This window comes from Hylobates moloch, unplaced genomic scaffold (genome assembly GCF_009828535.3).
Source record: "Hylobates moloch isolate HMO894 unplaced genomic scaffold, HMol_V3 SCAFFOLD_1, whole genome shotgun sequence".
Taxonomy (NCBI): domain Eukaryota; kingdom Metazoa; phylum Chordata; class Mammalia; order Primates; family Hylobatidae; genus Hylobates; species Hylobates moloch.
This window is the reverse complement of record NW_026652276.1, coordinates 104088044-104107851: the sequence shown is the minus strand read 5'-3', so window position 1 is coordinate 104107851 and position 19808 is coordinate 104088044. Positions and strand designations below refer to the sequence as shown.

The 19808-nt window shown below is 43.2% G+C and overlaps 1 protein-coding gene across 1 annotated transcript in view; it reads right to left on the bottom strand.

Annotated features, from left to right (window-relative positions):
• The window catches only part of BAZ1B (bromodomain adjacent to zinc finger domain 1B), a 71181-nt gene that overhangs the window by 47574 nt on the left and 3799 nt on the right, over window positions 1-19808 (bottom strand). The window contains exons 2-4 of the mRNA XM_058437052.1: window positions 12339-12540; window positions 6684-6805; window positions 2790-2987 (exon numbers count right to left, since the gene is read on the bottom strand). Of these exons, the coding sequence (XP_058293035.1) occupies window positions 2790-2987; window positions 6684-6805; window positions 12339-12540 (522 nt within the window). The remainder of the gene's footprint in view (window positions 1-2789; window positions 2988-6683; window positions 6806-12338; window positions 12541-19808) is intronic.

Here is a 19808-nt window from a genome sequence, read left to right as displayed (position 1 = left end):
TCCCAGCTACTCAGAGAGGCTGAGGCAGGAGAATGGCGTGAACCCGGGAGGCGGAGCTTGCAGTGAGCCGAGATCGCGCCACTGCACTCCAGCCTGGGTGACAGAGCAAGACTCCGTCTCAAAAAAAAAAAGAAAGAAAACAAAGCAATGTTTTAGGTTCTACTTATCATCTGTGTTACTATGTTTTGCCCTGTCTGAGAAGCCAAAGTCCTAATTTTATAAATAGGAAAAACACAGCTTACATACAGAAAACAATCAGTGACATGTCAAATAGTATTGGGAAATAGGAAATTATTGTTTAAGGTAGGGAAAACAAATAGTAAACCTGAGTATATGCCTTTAACTTTGTAGACCAGCATTTTACATGAGTCTTAAGTTTTCTGAGTAAAATCACTGCCGTCTTACAGCACTTTAAGCAAGCTTCCATTTCCTAGTCTTAACCTAAATTACAGCCAAATTTCATAACATTAGTAAGTTAAGCCCCCACTAGAAATTCTGGGAGAAGCTTATTTCTTCAGAAATTGCCTTTCAGGTTATAAGTTCCTGGAGTTCTAGTCTCTCTCTCCTACAAAAATTGTGGATCAGCTGGGCGTGGTGGTACGTGCCTGTAGTCCCCAGCTACTAGTGAGACAGAGGGAGGAGGATCACTTAAGCCCAGAAATTTCAGGCTGCAGTGATTGTCCCACTGCACTCCAGCCTGGGTAACAGAGCAAGACCCTGTCTCTAAAGTAAGAAATAAGTGTGGATAAGCTTTTATGTCTTAGGAAACTCAAAAAATCTTTTACCCATAAAAAGAGTCTTTCACATTATTCACATACTTGAATCACTAAACTAAAATACATAAAACAGAGCTGTAAGATTAGAAAAGAGGAAAATATTTAAGAACTCAAGTAATCCAAGAATTAGTCTAAAACCCATTTAGAGATGGTTTCATAGAGTTCTCATATAGTTAAGATAGTAATCTCATGTGAAGACCACAGAAAGCTGAATCATGGTTCCAAACTCTGTGGCAACAAAATGACAGTGAACTCAAATTTCTCCTCAACAAACAAAAACAAACATCTGAGAAAAAATTACAGTTCCATGGAAAATTTAGTCCTGATCTAGAAAAAGCCAATTACTTTCTAAATTTTTCCTTTTAAGCAAATAATAATAATTTAAAGAGCATAACAGAAGACACCACTTATCTTGCTGGTCTAGAATAAGAAAATCTGCTAAGTGCTAACACCATGACTGGAGGTCTTTACTAATGTTTTGGAGAAATAAAATTATTTTTCAATATGCTTTTGTCACCATAATCAACTTAAGATAATTAAGCAAATTTAGTTGTTATGACTTCAGATGTCTTTATATTTTCATAATTAAATGAAATGGGAAGCTGGGCGCGGTGGCTCAAGCCTGTAATCCCAGCACTTTGGAAGGCCGAGGCGGGCAGATCACGAGCTCAGGAGATCGAGACCATCCTGGCTAACACGGTGAAACCCAGTCTCTACTAAAAATACAAAAAATTAGCCGGGCGTGTTGGTGGGCGCCTGTAGTCCCAGCTACTCGGGAGGCTGAGGCAGGAGAATGGCGTGAACTCGGGAGGCGGAGCTTGCAGTGAGCCGAGATCGCACCACTGCACTCCAGCCTGGGGGACAGAGAAAGACTCCGTCTCAAAAAAAAAAACAAAAAAGGGAAAAAAGAAATCCTGGAAATGTGACCTAGTTTTAATGGATCAAGAGCCCTTTTCTGGTTCTACTCTGGCCCAGAGACCATGATGAAAATTATCAGCCAGTATGCTGCGTTAAATTTACCAATGAAAGCATTAAGTACTTTCAAAACCTACATTTAAAAAAACATCTTAACAGGTAAATCTTGAAATGGAAATGAAAATCAGAAATCCTAGGCCAGTGTCTTAAGTCTTGTCATCACTTTCTGTTGGTTCTGATTAGACTAGGCCTCAGATTCCCCATCTGTAAAATGAAATATATATATGTACCATATAACTTCATAAAAATATTTTGAAAATCAAGAGATGATTTTAAAAATTACTCCTTCTCAGCCGGGCGTGGTGGCTCACATCTGTAATCCCAGCACTTTGGGAGGCCGAGGCAGGCGGATCACTTGAGGTCAGGAGGTCAAGACCAGCCTGGCCAACATGGCGAAACCGCATCTCTACTAAAAATACAAAAATTAGCCAGGTGTGGTGGTGCGTGCCTGTAATCCCAGCTACTCAGGAGGCTGAGAAGAAGGGAGAAGGAGGTTGCAGTGAGCCGAGATCGCACTACTGCACTACTGCACTCCAGCCTGGGTGACAGAGCGAGACTCCATCTCAAAAAAACACACACACAAAAAAACTACTCTTCAAGAGGAAAACACTAGGTTTTCCACTAACCTATCACACACAGTGCTCCTCATTCTAGGTTCTTCTCAAGGCTGCCATTGTATGTGATCATCTTGTCCAACATGCAAAATCAGTTTTCATTCTTAGTAACTGGTTAACAAAATACTTTTTGTATTTATACCATACCTCATTCCAAAAAGGGTCTGAGGCACAAAAGCACATGTATATAGATTTTTTTAATTATGCTAGCATAATAAAAAATAAATTGAACTGGGGAAGATATTCAATGCGGCCTCTCCCCTACCAACCTCACATAACAACCTGTATGAAACAGATACACCTGAAATTTTAATTCATTATCTGATGTTAGAGTTCAAAACCTGCTATAAACATAAATATACTGGAGCCATCAAAGAAATAATGATGCTTTATTCTGCTGTCCAAAAACTAACAGTGACCTTACCTTGTATGGATCAAGTAAAAAGTCACTGAACTTGCTGGGCAGAGAGTATTTCTTCACCAATTCATCTTCTACGACCCAAGGTGCATTTTCACCAGTACCAGCTCGTAATGCATTATGCCGTATAAAGTATCGAACTATCTCCTTATTTGGTGGGCGCTCTGTACGAATCAAGCTGTCTGCTGGCACGTTACTGATGATCTAGGTTAAAAAGAAACAAATAACTCACCACTGGGGTAAAAAGTAATTACCCAAATGAGAACAAGCAATATACGTTCTCTCCAGAAAAATCAAAATTCCATCTATATCAATAGGGCTACAAATTAGAAAGAAAAAAATATAGGCCAGGGATGGTATCTTAAACCTGTAATCTCATCAACTCAGGAGGCCAAGGTATAAAGATTGTTTGAGGCCAGGAGTTAGAGATCAACCTGGGCAATATAACAAGACCCTCTGTGTACAAAAATCAAAATATGCCAATAGTCCTAGCTATTTGGGAGGCTGAAGCAGGGGAATTACTTGAACCCAGGAGTTCCAGGCTATAGTGAGCTATGGTCACACCAATGCACTCTAGGCTGGGCAACAGAGAGTGAGACCCTATCTGAGAGAGAAAAAACAGAGAATAATTTTCAGAGACAGAATGTCAATTTAAAAATATCCTTAGGCAATCTGTCAATATGTATCAAAGTTTTCTAAAAATAGGTATACCCTTTCAGCAATTCCTCTCATTAAGAATTTATCTTAGGAAGTAAATGGACAAAGTCGTCATCAAATGCTTGTAATAGCAAAAAAGTGAGGAAGGGGTTGAGAGTTATCACCTAAAGGTACACCAGTAAGAGATTTGTTAAATGAAAATATGTACATATAATGGACACTGCTGTCCTATGAAAAAAGTTTCTCAATCCAGAAAAATTCATCAGAATCATCTAGGGTGCTACTAAAATGCAGATGCTTGGGTCTCACTGCACACTTAATGAATCTTATGACTCTCTGGCAGTAGAGGTTAGGAATCAACATGTCTAATCACCTCCCCTGGTGACTATCACACATATTAAAATCTGAGAACACTGTTTTGGAAGAAAGTTTAATGACATTACAGATGCTTAGCACACAATAAATGAAAAAATTAAGTTATAAAATAATATAGACAGAATAGTTCTACTTTTAAAAGTCACTTAATAGCAGGAAACAGAGAAGGAAGGAATACAAAAAAAATTTTTTTTAAAAGTCACTTAGGAAGGCCGGGCGCGGTGGCTCACGCTTGTAATCCCAGCACTTTGGGAGGCCGAGGCGGGCGGATCACGAGGTCAGGAGATCGAGACCACGGTGAAACCCCGTCTCTACTAAAAATACAAAAAAAAATTAGCTGGGCGTGGTGGCGGGCGCCTGTAGTCCCAGCTACTCGGAGAGGCTGAGGCAGGAGAATGGCGTGAACCCGGGAGGCAGAGCTTGCAGTGAGCCGAGATCGCGCCACTGCACTCCAGCCTGGGCGACAGAGCAAGACTCCGTCTCAAAAAAAAAAAAAAAAAAAAGTCACTTAGGAGCTACCTACCATTTACTAAATCTGTATTCACCAATTATCTCTGAGCATGACATCAGATACTATCTCTTTCTTATTTGCATTTTCTTTCTTCCCGTAACCAATACTTGCTATTTGTGAACAAAATACTTATACTCATCAATAAGAATACAAGTGATACTTAGGGAAGTGGTTAAAACTAAGCATTTTTTTTTTTTTTTGAGACAGAGTTTCACTCGTTGCCCAGGCTGGAGTGCAATGGCACAATCTCTGCTCACTGCAACCTCCACCTCCCTAGTTCAAGCTATTCTCCTCCCTCAGCCTCCCTAGTAGCTGGGATTACAGGCATGTGCCACCATGCCCGGCTAATTTTGTATTTTTAGTAGAGACGGGGTTTCTCCATGTTGGTCAGGCTGGTCTCGAACTCCCGACCTCAGGTGATCCGCCTGCCTCAGCCTCCCAAAGTGCTGGGATTACAGGCATGAGCCACCGTGCCTGGCCTAAAACTAAGCATGTCTTAATCAGCTACCTTGCTGAATGAGAAGAAACTCTGTGAAAAATTGTATTTAACAATATCCAATATTCAAATATAAAAAAAATCCTGGCCAGGCACGGTAGCTCATGCCTGTAATACCAGTACTTTGGGAAGCCGAGGCAGGCGGATCACAAGGTCAGGAGTTCAAGACCAGCCTCACCGACACAGTGAAATCCCGTATCTACTAAAAACACAAAACTTAGCCAGGCATGGTGGTGGGCACCTGTAATCTCAGCTACTCGTGAGGCTGAGGCAGGAGAATCGCTTGAACCCGACAGGCAGAGGCTGTAGTGAGCCAAGACCATGCCACTGTACTCCCGCCTGAGCGACAGAACAAGACTCCGTCTCAAAAAAGACAAAAAAAAAACAAACAAAACAACCTAGGCCGGGCACGGTGGCTCACGCTTGTAATCCCAGCACTTTGGGAGGCCAACAAGGGAGGTAGACCACCTGAGGTCAGAAGTTCGAGATCAGCCTGACCAACATGGTGAAACTCTGTCTCTACAAAAAACACAAAACTAGTCAGGCATGGTGATGCATGCCTGTAATCCTAGCTACCTGGGAGGCTGAGGCTGGAGAATCACTTGAACCCAGGAGGCAGAGGATGCAGTGAGCCGAGATTGCGCCATTGCACTCCAGCCTGGGCAACAAGAGCAAAACTCCGTCTCAAAAAAAAGAAAAAAAAAAATCCTAACAAACCAGCCAAGGCTTCTGATCACGAACCATAACACCAACAGTCAGAATGGAATCAGACTTGTCAGCATTCTGAGGCAGGAACAAAACAATGTAAACGAAGCAGCAAAAGATTTGGGTTACGATCCTTCCCGATCTCATTTACTGAATCAAGAATTTTGACAGTTATTAAACTTCTCAGGTCTTAGCTGTTTCTTCTGTAAAATGGTTAAACCTGAAGACAAATGTGCACTGCCTTCCACACCCAGTCTCCTAATCCACCTCTAAGATTCTACACATACAGGTGGTATAGGAATATCTGAAAAGTAACATTCCGTATTTCTTAGAATCTAAGTTCCAATCAGCAAAACGCTTTTTTTTTTGAGACGGAGTCTCGCTCTGTTGCCCAGGCTGGAGTGCAGGGGCACAATCTCAACTCACTGCAACCTCCGCCTCCCAGGTTCAAGCGAGTCTCCTGCCTCAGCCTCCTGAGTAGCTGGGATTATAGGCGCCTGCCACCACGCTCAGCTAATTTTTGTTTGTTTGTTTTTTGAGAAGCAGTCTTGCTCTGTCGCCCAGGCTGGAATGTAGTGGCGCAATCTCCGCTCACTGCAAGCTCCACCTGCCAGGTTCATGCCATTCTCCTGCCTCAGCCTCCCGAGTAGCTGGGACTACATGTGCCCGCCACCACGCCCAGCTGATTTTTTGTATTTTTAGTAGAGAAGGGATTTCACAGTGTTAGTCAGGATGGTCTCCATCTCCTGACCTCGTGATCCGCCCACCTCAGCCTCCCAAAATACTGGGATTACAGGCGTGAGCCACCGCGCCCGGCCTGACTGCTCTACTTTTAACTGGGAAGAGTGATTTCCTTGGAAAGTCCGTAACTGCTGGGAACAGATGCTTAAGTTTCAAACTGAATTTCAAGCTCAAATGTAAATTACTTACACTCTAGTAATTCCTATAAAAAAGAGGAAAAGCATGGTATCTTCTAGGAAAGAAAATATAATTTACATTAACTTGAAGTCATTAATTACTGCAACTACAAAACCACTCAGAATCTGCTGTACATTCATTTACATTTTTCTTTAGCATATTTTCTCCAACAAAAGCAACCTTATGATATTTTCTTAAAGAACATCTATCACATGTAAAAAGTAAAGTGTCAACTAACCTTATCTTCATTTTGTAGTTTCACATCATATTTGTGAGGCAGAAATTTTGGAGGAGCCCATTTCCTTTCTCCTTTTTTTAATGAAGTAGGAAGTTTTCGTGGCGATCTACGTGCTCTGTCATCTAGTCAAATCATAGAAGATTAGTGAAAAACAATTATTTTAATCCTTTTCACTCATTCATTAACAAGTCTTAACTGAACGTCTGCTCTTCACTAGGCACTGGGTGATGTAGTACAAAAATGAATCATAATGTCCTTAACTTCAAGGAGCTAAAGTCTATGAGGAAAGTCAGCAAGTAAATAGCTAGAATGTAGTAAAAAGTGTAATAGAAGTTGGTAAAGAAAAACGCTATGAGAGGCCGGGCGCGGTGGCTCACTCCTGTAATCCCAGCACTTTTGGGAGGCTGAGGCGGGCGGATCACCTGAGGTCAGGAGTTCAAGACCAGCCTGACCAACATGGAGAAACTCCATCTCTACTAAAAATACAAAATTAGCCGGGCTTGGTGGTGCATCCCTATAATCCCAGCTACTCGGGAGGCTGAGGCAGGAGAATCATTTGAACCCAGGAGGCAGAGGTTGCTGTGAGCCAAGATCACGCCATCGCACTCCAGCCTAGGCAACAGAGCAAGACTCCGTCTCAAAAAAAAAAAAGAAAAACACTATGAGAATACAGAGAAGGAATACCTAACTTAGTCTGGAAGGTAGGTAGAAAGATGAGTAAGAATACGACTTAGGCCAGGTGTGGTAGTTCACGCCTATAATCCCAGCACTTTGGGAGGACAAGGTAGGCAGATCCCCTGAGTCCAGGAGTTCGAGACCAGCCTGGGCAACATGGTGAAACCCTGTCTCTATAAAAAATACAAAAAATTAGCCAGATGTGGTGGCACATGCCTGTAGTCACAGCTACTTGGGTGGCTGGAGTAGGATGCCTTGAGCCTGGGAGGTCAGGGCTGCAGTGAGCCCTGATCTTGTGACTGCACTCCACGCTAGAAGACAGAGTGAAACCCTGGCTCCAAAAAAAAAAAAAGAAAATACGACCAAAAAAGAATATGACCTGTTCAGAGATTGCAAGCAATGAGGTGTGGTTAAATATGATGTATACTAGAGCCAAAAAAATTCTAAAAGGTAAGCCAGGGCCGTATCAGAAAGGGCCTTGTATACCATTTAAAGATATTAGAATTTGTCTTGCTAGCAGTGAAGAACCAGTGACAGACTGTGGCTATAACTAACTACGGTGCATTTTGGAAAGATCAATATAAAATGGGGCCCGTCACAGTGGCTCGTGCCTGTAATCCCAGCACTTTGAGGGGCCAAGGAAGGAGGATCACTTGAGCTCAAGAATTCAAGACCAGCCTGGCCAGCATGGTGAAACCCTGTCTCTACAAAAAATAGAAAAAATTAGCCGGGCATGGTGGCACACGCCTGTAATCCCAGCTACTCGGGAGGCTGAGGCAGGAGAATTGCTTTAACCCGGGAGGTAGAGGTTGCAGTGAGCTGAGATCATGCCACTGCACTCCAGCCTGGGCAACAGAGCGAGACTCCGTCTCAAAAAAAAAAAAGAAGACGAATATGAAATGGGAAGTTGATACTGAAGATAAGGAAATTGGAAGATACAATGCTAAACATCTGAATTAGGCTGGGCACAGAGGCTCACACATGTAATCCCAGAACTCTGGGAGGCTGAGGTGGGGAGACTGCTTGAGCCCAGGAGTTTAAATCAAGCCTTAGCCACATGGTTAGACCCTGTCTCTAAACAAACAAACAAAAAAAATTAGCCAGGTGTGGTGATGCACACGTGTGGTCCCAGCTACTCAGGAAGCTGAGGCAGGAGGATCACTTGAGCCTGGGAGGTTGAGGCTGCACTGAGCTATGACCACACACTGCACTCCATCCTGGACAACAGAGCAAGACCCTGTCTCGAAAATAAACAAACATCTGAACTAATGTAACTGTAACACAGAAGGAAAGAGAGTCAAAATTCTTCCAGTTTGTGACCAACTAGACGTGAGAATGTTAAAGGTATTTTAGCTTTTCTGCCTTAGACACTAGGTGGATGGACGGTGAGCCAAGTAAAAGAATGAGAGAACAGTTCTTGTTTACCTGCCTTGGGATACAAGGAGAGGTCAATTAAGCTTTACACATGTTGAATCTAAATTGCATAAAGCAGGGACCAGGCCTGGTGACTCACGCCTGTAATTCCAGCACTTTGGGAGGCCAAGGCAGGCAGATCACCTGAGGTCCAGAGTTCGAGACCAGCCTGGCCAGCATGGTGAAACCCCGTCTCTACTAAAAATACAAAATTAGCTGGTCGTGGTAGCGTGCTCCCATAGTCCCAGCTACTGGGGAGGCTGACACAGGAGAATCGCTTGAACCCATGAGGTGAAGGTTGCAGTGAGCCAAGATCGTGCCACTGCACTCCAGCCTGGGTGACAAAGCAAGACTCCGTCTCAAAAATTAATAAATAAATAAATAAACTGCATGTAGGACAGGCAAGTAAAGATCAAGTCTACAGTTAAAAGTCTGACCCAGGCTTGGAAATCACCAGGCTACATATAGTTAAGAATTCAAACTGTGGCATGAAAAGCATATAACATTACACTACGCAAACTGAAAAACAGAAGGCAAAGAATAGAATCCTACGGAAAAAGTCAAAGGAATGGCAGGGAAGGAAGGAAGTAAAGAAACGGAATACCTGGAGCACTAGGAGACAGTGGTATCAAGCTAGGAGATATGAGTGACCAACAGTATTAAATGTAACAGATGCAGCACTATTCACAATAGCAAAGACATGGAATCAACCGAAATGCCAACGATGGACACAAGAAAGAAAAGGTGGTACACATACGCCATGGAAGACTATGCAGCCATAAAAAGGAATGAGATCATGTCCTTTGCAGGGACATGAATGAAGCTGGAGGCTATTATCCTTGCAAACTAACACAGGAACAGAAAACCAAATACTGCATGTTCTCACTTGTAAGTGGGAGCTAAATGATGAGAACACATGGACACATTGAGGGGAACAACACACACTCGGGCCTTTTGAAGAAAAACAACTAATGGGTACTAGGCTTAACACTTGGGTGATGAAATAATCTATGCAACCAACCCCTACGACACAAGTTTACCTACGCAACAACCCTGCACTTCTACTCTTGAACTTAAACGTTAAAAAATAAATAAATATTAATAAATATAACAGAAAAGTCAAACACAGGCCAAAAAGAAATCTCTGCATTTGACAATTAAGAGGACACTTGTAAACTTAATAGGAACTATTTCAGGAATATAGAGGCAGAAGTAAGACCACCATAAAACTGATGTTAGGAAAGCAGAGAGAATATTCCTAACCAAAACACTTCTCAACCTCAAGGAATTGCAAGTAATGCCCTTATTACAAAACTTCAATATCAAAAAGAAGAGGGAAACTGGAAAACACAGACGGTAGCATTCACAATACAGGAGAAAACAAAACTGAAGTATCAACAACTTGGGATGGACCAACTACAATGACACTCTTCAGAAGTTTGCTTCAAACTACATTAAGAAAGTATCTCAAAAACCATCTGCACAGATCCAAAACATCTAGAGACACAAAACAGAATGGGAGACAGACAACATCACATTCTAATGCAAAGTTTGTACCAGTTAAACAGTGAGCTAACATTATTTGATCCTCTAACACTCATGCGGAGGGAGACCAATACACACTAAACACTTGGTGCGCCTACATTTTTGGAGACAACAATAATCAAGTCCAGTCAAATTCTTTATTAACGAAGGCTTCAGAGGCTGAACGGTCTTCCCAGGGAGCCAAATCTCAGTTCTTCAACTTTAAAAACATTATTGTTAGAGTCTCCAGGTCCCTAGGACATCATAGTTTCAGGATTCTACCTGCTCCCATGTGAGAGGGACTTAGATTACAGATTATGGAGAGAAAAAAGTGCAACTGACCCTTGAACAGCATGGGAGTTAGGGCTCTCACCTCTCCGCCTCTCGCAGTCAAAAACCTGTGTATATAGCCACGCACAGTGCATCATGCCTCTAATTCAGCATGAGGCCAAGGCCACAAGGAGGTCCAGGCTGCAGTAAGCTGTGATCACAACACTCCACTCCAGCCTGGGGGAAACAGAGTAAGACCCTGTTCCAAAAAAAAGAGGTCAAGGCAGGAGGATCGCTTCAACTCACGAGTACAAGACCAGCCTGAACAACATCGTGAGAATCGACCTCTACAAAAAAAAAAAAAAAAAAAAACTACAAAAATTAGCTGGGTGTGGTGGTGCATGCCTACAGTCCCAGCTACTTGAGAAGCTGAGGTGGGAGGATCGCTTCGGCCAGGAATGTCGAGGCTGCAGCGAGCCATGATCGTGCCACTGCACTCCAGCCTGGGTGACAGAGCAAGACCTTATCTATGAAAAGCCAAAAAAGGACACTAGGACAATTAGCAATTTACTAGAGAGATGAACTAGCATCACATAAATGATTGAGGTCACTGCAACAGCAACAGGAGGTCATTAGGAAATGATTACAGTAGTATAGTACGTACTACAGTTCATTTTACTCTGTTATTATTTAATACTGAAACTTCATATTTTTCTTGACTGAGAATGGTGCCATGTATGGTCTGTTTGTGTAAGTTTTGATAAAGTTTAACTTTTTATAATTGATTTCTGTATATATTTTATGGTAGCAAATGATAAAACAGACTACATGTATTTTATGCATTTATGACATACCTCTGTTCTTTTTTACAGTATTTCTAGGTTACTCAGTTCGTCTCTGAGTTTCTTCAGAAACTGTCACAAGCCTCCAAAGAATTTTCCAATAAATTCATTGAAAAAATACTGAGAGATGGATAAGTGCCATAAAAAAAAGAAAAAGAAAAATTCCATTCATACATGGACCTGTGCAGTTCAAACCTGTGTTGTTCAAGGGTGAGCTGTACCTAAAACCATCACATTGGCTTATGTGAACATCAGGGTTAGAATTTGCTCTTCCTACCTTGATCATCCCCCAACACATAAATACACATTTCCACTTCAAGACGAAAGGAAAGCAGACTTTCTTTGCCATCTTGAGTAGCTAGCAATGTGCACACAGCTTTTGTGTTGTTTTTTCAGACGGAGTTTTGCTCTTGTGGCCCTGCTCTTGGGGCACAGGCTAGAGTGCAATGCTGTGATCTCAGTTCACTGCAAACTCCACCTCCTGGGTTCAAGCGATTCTCCTGCCTCAGCTTCCCAAGTAGCTGGGATTACAGGCACCCACCACCACAATCCGCTCATTTTTGTATTTTTAGTAGAGACGGGGTTTCACCATGTTGACCAGGCTGGTCTCGAACTCTTGACCTCAGATGATCCGCCCTCCTCAGTCTCCCAAAGTGCTGGGATTACAGGCATGAGCCACAGCACCCGGCCCTGCACAGAGCTTTCTAAGCAACTAGAGGAAATGACTTCCCAACAGTCTTAATTATTTAGGGATATTCAAGTCTTGACTCATGCTGTGGACATTTTAGTTGTTCTATGAATCATAAATGAACAAAATCATGTCTACATAAAAAAATCACACATTTAGTTGCTAGAGAACCCTAAAAGATGTGTTCATAATAAAATAAACAGGATCTCATAAAGCACTAAGGAAAGCTAATATCAAACATACTAATACTCTCTCTCCTTCCTTCATCCTCTTTCACAACTGTCTCCTTCTTCTGATGGTCCTGAGCAATCTGACTGGAATTCTCTTTGTCACTTGATGGAGAATCACAGGCACCATCAGATTTCTTCTCAGTGGCCTCTTCATCCACTTTCTCCAGAGGATGAATCTTCACAATCTTCACCTTAAGCATTTTCTCCTTCCCAACCTATAAAGGAGACAGTAGAGAAAATCAGAAATAATAAATAAGAACCAGAAACCTGAAGATGTTTAGAATATATCATCCAATACACATGCCTCAACTAACAAAAAATGATTGAAACAGTAAAGTATCCAAGCACAATGAACTCTTTCCAACTTTTTTTCTCAGACTTCTAGGTTGAAATATGACACCCTAAAAAAATGAAATGATCACAATCTAGGTTCATGATTCATGTAAAATGCCAATATACAAGGCCAAAAGGCAATCACTGTACCAGCCTAAAATATGTGAATACGGTTCAAGAATTTACATTTTTTTATGTATTTACTTATTTTTTATTTATTTATTTTTTGAAACACAGTCTCTCTCTGTCACCCAGGCTGAAGAGCAGTGGCATGATCTCGGCTCACCGCAACCTCCGCTTCCTGGGTTCAAGCCATTCTAACCTGCCTCAGCCTCCGGAGTAGCTGGGACTACAGGCACGCATCATCGTGCCAGGCTAATTTTTGTATTTTTAGTAGAGATAAGGTTTCACCATGTTGGCCAGGCTGATCTCAAACTCCTGACCTCAAGTGATTTGCTTGTCTCAGCCTCCCAAAGGGCTGGGATTACAGGCGTGAGCCACCATGCCTGGCCTACATTTAAAAAAAAAGAAATCAACTATATATGGATATCCAAATGTTCTAGAACCATTTGTTGAAATAACACCTTTCTCCACTTAATTACCTTTCCACCTCTGTCAAAAATCAATTGTGTAGGGCCAGGATTACAGGCACGAGCCGCCATGCCCAGCCAGACCCAGGAATTTGAGGCTAGCCTGGGCAATATAGGGAGACCCCATCTTTACAAAATAAAATTAGCCAAGCGTGATGGCGTGTTCCCATAGTCTTAACTACTGAGGAGGCTGAGGCAGGAAGATCGCTTGAGCCCAGGTTTTTGAGGCTGCAGTAAGCTATGAAAGTGCCACCACACTCCTGCCTGGGTGACAGGGTGAGACCCTATCTTGGGGGATTAGAGGGGTGCAAACCACTGCTACGTCCTCTTGACAAACTGACTCATTTTTTTTCATTATAAAATGACTTGCTACTTCTTTATCCCTGGTTATTTTCTTTAATCTGAAATCTATCCTCTGATACTTACATAGCCCCTTCAGATTTCTTTTGACTTATGTTAACATGGCATGTATTTTTCCATTCTTTCACTTTTATTCTATGTGTTTCTCTCTTATACACAGCAATACCATTTCGTCTTGCTTTTTGTGCCCAAAATGAGTATTTCTACTGCTTTGTTATTGTTTTAAAGAAACGAGATTTTTGTTATGTTGCCGAGTCTGGCCTTGAACTTCTGGGCTCAAGCAATTCTCTTGCCTCAGCCTCCTAGTAGCTGGGACTACAGGCACACACCACACCTGGTCAATGTCTACCCTTTAACTGAAATGTTTAGAGTACTTATGTTTAACATAATTATAGATATATTTAAGGTTTATTTGCTTTTCTATTCAGCCTCAACAAAACAAAAAACTGCTCTTAAAAAAATACTGTTAAGAAAACAAAAACACTGGCCAGGCATGGTGGCTCATGGCTATAGTCCCAGCACTTTGGGAGGCCAAGGTGGGTGGACTGCTTGAGCCCAAGAGTTCAAGTCCAGGCTGGGTAACATGGTGAAACTTCATCTCTACAAAAAAATACAAAAAAATTTGCCAGGCGAGGATGTGGTGCATGCCAGTGATTCCTGCTACTAGGGAGGCTGAGGTAAGAGGATCACTTGAGCCTGGGATGTCAAAGATGAAGTGAGTTATGACTGTGCACCACACTCAAGCTTGGGCAACACAGCGAGACCTTATCTCACAAAATAAAACTAAAAATAAAAAAACTCTACAAAGTTTTTCCAATGCTCATTAAGAGTTCAAACCAAGCCGGGCACAGTGGCTCATGCCTGTAATCCCAGCACTTTGGGAGGCCAAAGTGGGTGGGTCACCTGAAGTCAGGAGTTTGAGACCAGCCTGTCCAACATAGTGAAACTCTGTCTCTACTAAAAACACAAAAAGTAGCCGGGCATGGTGGCAGGCACCTGTAATCCCAGCTATTCAGGAAGCTGAGGCAGGAGAATCACTTGAACCCGGGAGGCGGAGGTTGCAGTGAGCCGAGATCGCGCCATTGCACTCCAGCCTGGGCGACGAGCAAAACTGCTTATTAAAAAAAAAAAAAACGGCCGGGCGCGGTGGCTCACGCTTGTAATCCCAGCACTTTGGGAGGCCGAGGTGGGCGGATCACAAGGTCAGGAGATCGAGACCACGGTGAAACCCCGTCTCTACTAAAAATACAAAAAAATTGGCCGGGCGTGGTGGCGGGCGCCTGTAGTCCCAGCTACTCGGAGAGGCTGAGGCAGGAGAATGGCGTGAACCCGGGAGGCGGAGCTTGCAGTGAGCCAAGATCGCACCACTGCACTCCAGCCTGGGTGACAGAGCGAGACTCCGTCTCAAAAAAAAAAAAAAAAAACAGAGTTCAAACCATTTTTGCAAAGTAAGCCTTATGATAAATCCAAAACCAAAAACAACAGAGGTCAAGGCCAGGCGAAGTGGCTCACACCTGTAATCCCAGTGCTTTGGGAGGCCCAGGCAGGCGGATCACCTGAGGTCGGGAGTTCGAGACCAGCCTGACCAACACGGAGAAACCCCGTCTCTACTAAAAATACAAAATTAGCTGGGTGTGGTGGCGCATGCCTGTAATCCCAGCTGCTTGGGAGGCTGAGACAGGAGAATCGCTCGAACCTGGGATGTGGAGGTTGCGGTGAGCCAAGATCACACCGTTGCACTCCAGCCTGGGCAACAAGAATGAAACTCTGCCTCAGAACAAAACAAAACAAAACAAAAACAAAAACAACAGAGTTCAAACCATGACCTAACCTTTGAGGACCTGTACAAGATCTAGCCCTTGGCTACGTGATACTACCATTCCCACCAACCTCCCTCCTTATATAGTCTAACCACACTGATTTTTCTGTGTTCTTCCAGTACAATGGTTTTCCCAGTACAGTACAGGGGTAATTCTGTCATACCTCTTTTCCTTTCCCCAAGACATATGGCAATGTCTGATTTTCACAACTGAGAGGGTGCTACTGGCCTCTAGTGGGTAGAGGCCAGGTATGCTGCTAAATACCCTACAATGCACATGACAGCACCCACTAGAATCATCTGTCCTAAAGTTTGTAATGCCAACGTTGAGAAATCCCGTTCCTGACCATCAAGTTCCCTTTTGCCTAAAGGCCTTCACACACCCTGTTCTCTCTCCTTGAAAAACTCAATGCCCCCTTCTCCCATGGATATATACTACTCAACCTATAGGCTTCACCTTAAATGTTGCCTCATCAGAGGAGCTTTACTGGATCAACACCAATTCTGGTTCTAAGCTAGACTCCCCTGATTATAAACTTTAATAAGTACTCTGTGCTTTTCTTTCATAGTTCTCATCACCAATTTTTTTTTTTTTTTTTTTTGAGACGGAATCTCGCTCTGTTGCCTAGGCTGGAGTGCAGTGCCGTGATCTCGGCTCACTACAACCTCCACCTCCTGGATTCAAGCAATTCTGCTGCCTCAGCCTCCCAAGTAGCTGGGACTACAGGCACGCGCCACCATGCCTGGCTAATTTTTGTATTTTTAGTAGAGACGGGGTTTCACTATGTTGGCCAGGCTGGTCTTGAACTCCTGACCTCGTGATCTGCCTGCCTCGGCCTCCCAAAGTGCTGGGATTACAAGTGTGAACCACCGCACCTGGCCTCATCACCAATGCTAAACACACAGAAAAAGCTGTGGATTTTGGTCACTACTGTTTTTCCAGCACCCAAAACATGCTCTCTACATAGCAGGTCATCAATAAATACCTGGGATAAATCCCTCTATGTTGGGACAATGTTTGTGGTACCCTTCCAACGTCCGTCATATCTACTTTTTTTTTTTAATCACACTTAGAGTGTAAAACATTTTTATAAATAATGAACACCTGCGTACCCACCATACAGGTTAAAGTACTTAACATTAATAGTGGCCAGGCCCAGTGGCTCACATCTGTAATCCCAACACTTTGGGAGGCCAAAACAGGAGGATTGCTTCAGCTCAGGAGTTCAAGAACAGCCTTGGCAACCTGGCAAAACCCCATCTCTACAAAAATTAGCCAGTGCCTTTAGACTGTAGGATGAGGAAAAAAAAAAAAATACAATTAGCCAGGCATTGTAGCTGGGACTGTAGCTACTTGGGAGATTGAGGTGGGAGGATGGCTTGAGCCTGGGAAGCAGAGGTTGCAGTGAGCCAAGGTTGTGCCTCTGCACTCCAGCCTAGGCGACAGAGCCAGACCCTGTCTCAAAAAAGAAAAGAATATTAACAGTACCTCAGAATCTCCCAGTAAGCCTACACTCAGGTGGAAACAACTCTCTCCTCTCCTCCTGACAGTGATAACAAACATTCTAAGTTAGTTTTGCCTGCTTTGAGCCTTCTATAAATGTAATCATACTGTATTCTTCTGTGACTTCTTTCAAGTTCACATTCTTTCTGCTATAGAGTATTCTGTGGCTTAACAATTTGTTTATCCACTCAACTACTGATGGCTACTTGGGTTATCTCATTGGACTACTATGAACAATTCTATTAATATACTTACATAAATCTCCTGCAGCAAAACTGAGGGTAAATACTCAAGAAAAAACCCTCAGTCAAAGGGTATGTATAATATCCAATTGTATTCTGCAATGCCAAGTGCTTTCCAAAACAGATGTGCTATTTACACTACAGGCAATTCCACATTCCTGTCAAAACTTGGCAGCGAGGTTTTTTCTTTATTAATCTGATGTATATACATTATCTCACTATGGTTTCGATTAGATTTCCTGCATTATTGACGAGTTTAAACATATTTTCATGTTTATGGACATACATACTTCCCTAGTATCCCTTCCCCTTCCTCATTTTTTTGTTGTTGAGACAGGGTCTTGCTATGTTCCCCAGGCTGGAGTACAGTGGTGCGATCATAGCTCACTGTAGCCTTGAACTCCTGAGTTCAAGCAATCCTCCTGCCTCAGTCTTCCAAGTAGCTGGGACTACAGAAATGCACCACCATGCACAGCCAATTTTTATTATTTGTTGTAGAAACGGGGTCTCCCTATGTTGCCCAGGCTGGTCTCAAACTCCTAGCTTCAAGCCGACCTCCCACCTCAGCCTCCCAAAGTACTGGGATTACAGGCAGGAGCCACTGGGTTCAGCCCATCTTTCCTCAAACGTTTCTTCTTTCACCTTGCAGATGTGTGCAAAATATTTTTGTTTTGCCACATCAAATCCATTTCCATCCTTCTCTACCTGGCTCTATGCTTAAATAGGCTGACCTTTACAGCCTCCACCAAGACTCCCATTGCCCTCTAGATTCTGGTGAGTTCAGTTCATAGGGAGCAGCAGCAGAAAACCAGGAGACAGAAGTAAAGCATCCTTGGGGTGTTTATTTCCAAACGCCTCCCTAGGAGGATGGTTACAGTTACAGTTTTCTCTCACGAGCAAAGTACTCTTCAACAACAGCAGCTACTCTTTTCTCGTTCCTGTACCCACTCCCTCCCTCTGCTTCCTTGCGGTTTAGAAATGATGAAGGCTTCCCCAACTGCTGATAGGTATGAGGCACTTAACCTTTCCTTGTTACATTTTCCTTAACCCTGATTAGACTGCTGTCTGCTGTCAACAGCCCCTTTATTAAACTCAATTCAATTACATTTGAGTATGCCATCTGTTTCCTGCCAGGACACTGACTGATATAAAGTATGTGGCTAGAACCCACTAATGGTCAGCCACAGTGATTCATGCCTGTAATCTCAGCATTCTGCCAGGCCAAGGTGGGAGGATCATGCGAGTCCATGAGTCTGAGACCAGCCTGGACAACATGGCAAGACCCCATTTCTCTATAAAAAATAAAAAACTTAGCTAGGCGGCCGGGCGCGGTGGCTCACATCTGTAATCCCGGCACTTTGGGAGGCCGAGGTGGGCGGATCACGAGGTCAGGAGATTGAGACCATCCTGGCTAACACGGTGAAACCCCGTCTCTATTAAAAGTACAAAAAAATTAGCCAGGCGTGGTGGCGGGCACCTGTAGTCCCAGCTACTCGGGAGGCTGAGGCAGGAGAATGGCATGAACCCAGGAGGCGGAGCTTGCAGTGAGCCGAGATCACGCCACCGGACACCAGCCTGGGTGACGGAGCGAGACTCCGTCTTAGAAGACGGAAAAATTTAGCTAGGCATGGTTTTGAGTGTCTACAGTCCCAGCTACTCGGGAAGCTGAGGTGGGAGGACTGCTTGAGCCTGGGAGGCTGAGGCTGCAGTGAGCTATGATCACACCACTGCACTCCAGCCTGGAAGACACAGCAAGACCCTGTCTCAATAAAAAACAAACAAATAAACAAAAACCCCACTAGTACTGCCAGACATGACAAATAAAAAAGAACTAGCTAGGAGATAGAAAGGAGTCAAAGTAAATTACTGAAACAAAGAAAGAACAAGAACTTTGAAACCAAAGACAGGTGTCAATCTTGGCCCCATCAAGTACTGGCTATTGTAGCACAAACTGCTGCTGAGCTAGCTACCAAGCTGTTCCCTCCCTCTTCTTCTCTCTTGCCAGCCTGTCTCTTTTGAGACTTAAATACAAAGGAAGGTACTCTCTTTCTCAGCCCCCGCTGCAGCTCTGGGTGGTTATGTAAGCCAAGGTCTAGCCAATAACATGTAAAGATAAAGGGTGGAGCTTTCTATTTTATGCTTCAAGAAAGATTTTTCCAGATACGCTTCTGGAAAGATTTTCTTAGCCTGCTTTGATAAGTATTCCCTCACTCTGAATACAGTCACATTTTTTCACAACTCAAGGGACAACAAAGCTAAGGACCAGAACTCAACACACTGAGAAGAACAGAACAGAAAGACAGAGAAAGTCTAGGTCCTTGACAATAGTATTCAGCCTCTATACTAAACTTGGAACTATCTAAGACTTACTACATGAGATAATCACGTCTGTCTTGTTTAAGCCAGTACTACTAAAAGTGGTGTACCTCATGTGACAGCATCACTACCACCCTGCAGATTGTTAGAACTGAAAAATGTTAGGTCTATCCTAGACCTTCTGAACTCTCAAGGAATGGGCTGAAGAACAGTTCAAGTATGATGGAGAAACAAATTAAACATTTGTCCTGAGAGGAAAAAAAAAAAAACAGTTCAAGCAATTCTCCCACTTCAGCCTCCCGAGTAGCCGGGACTACAG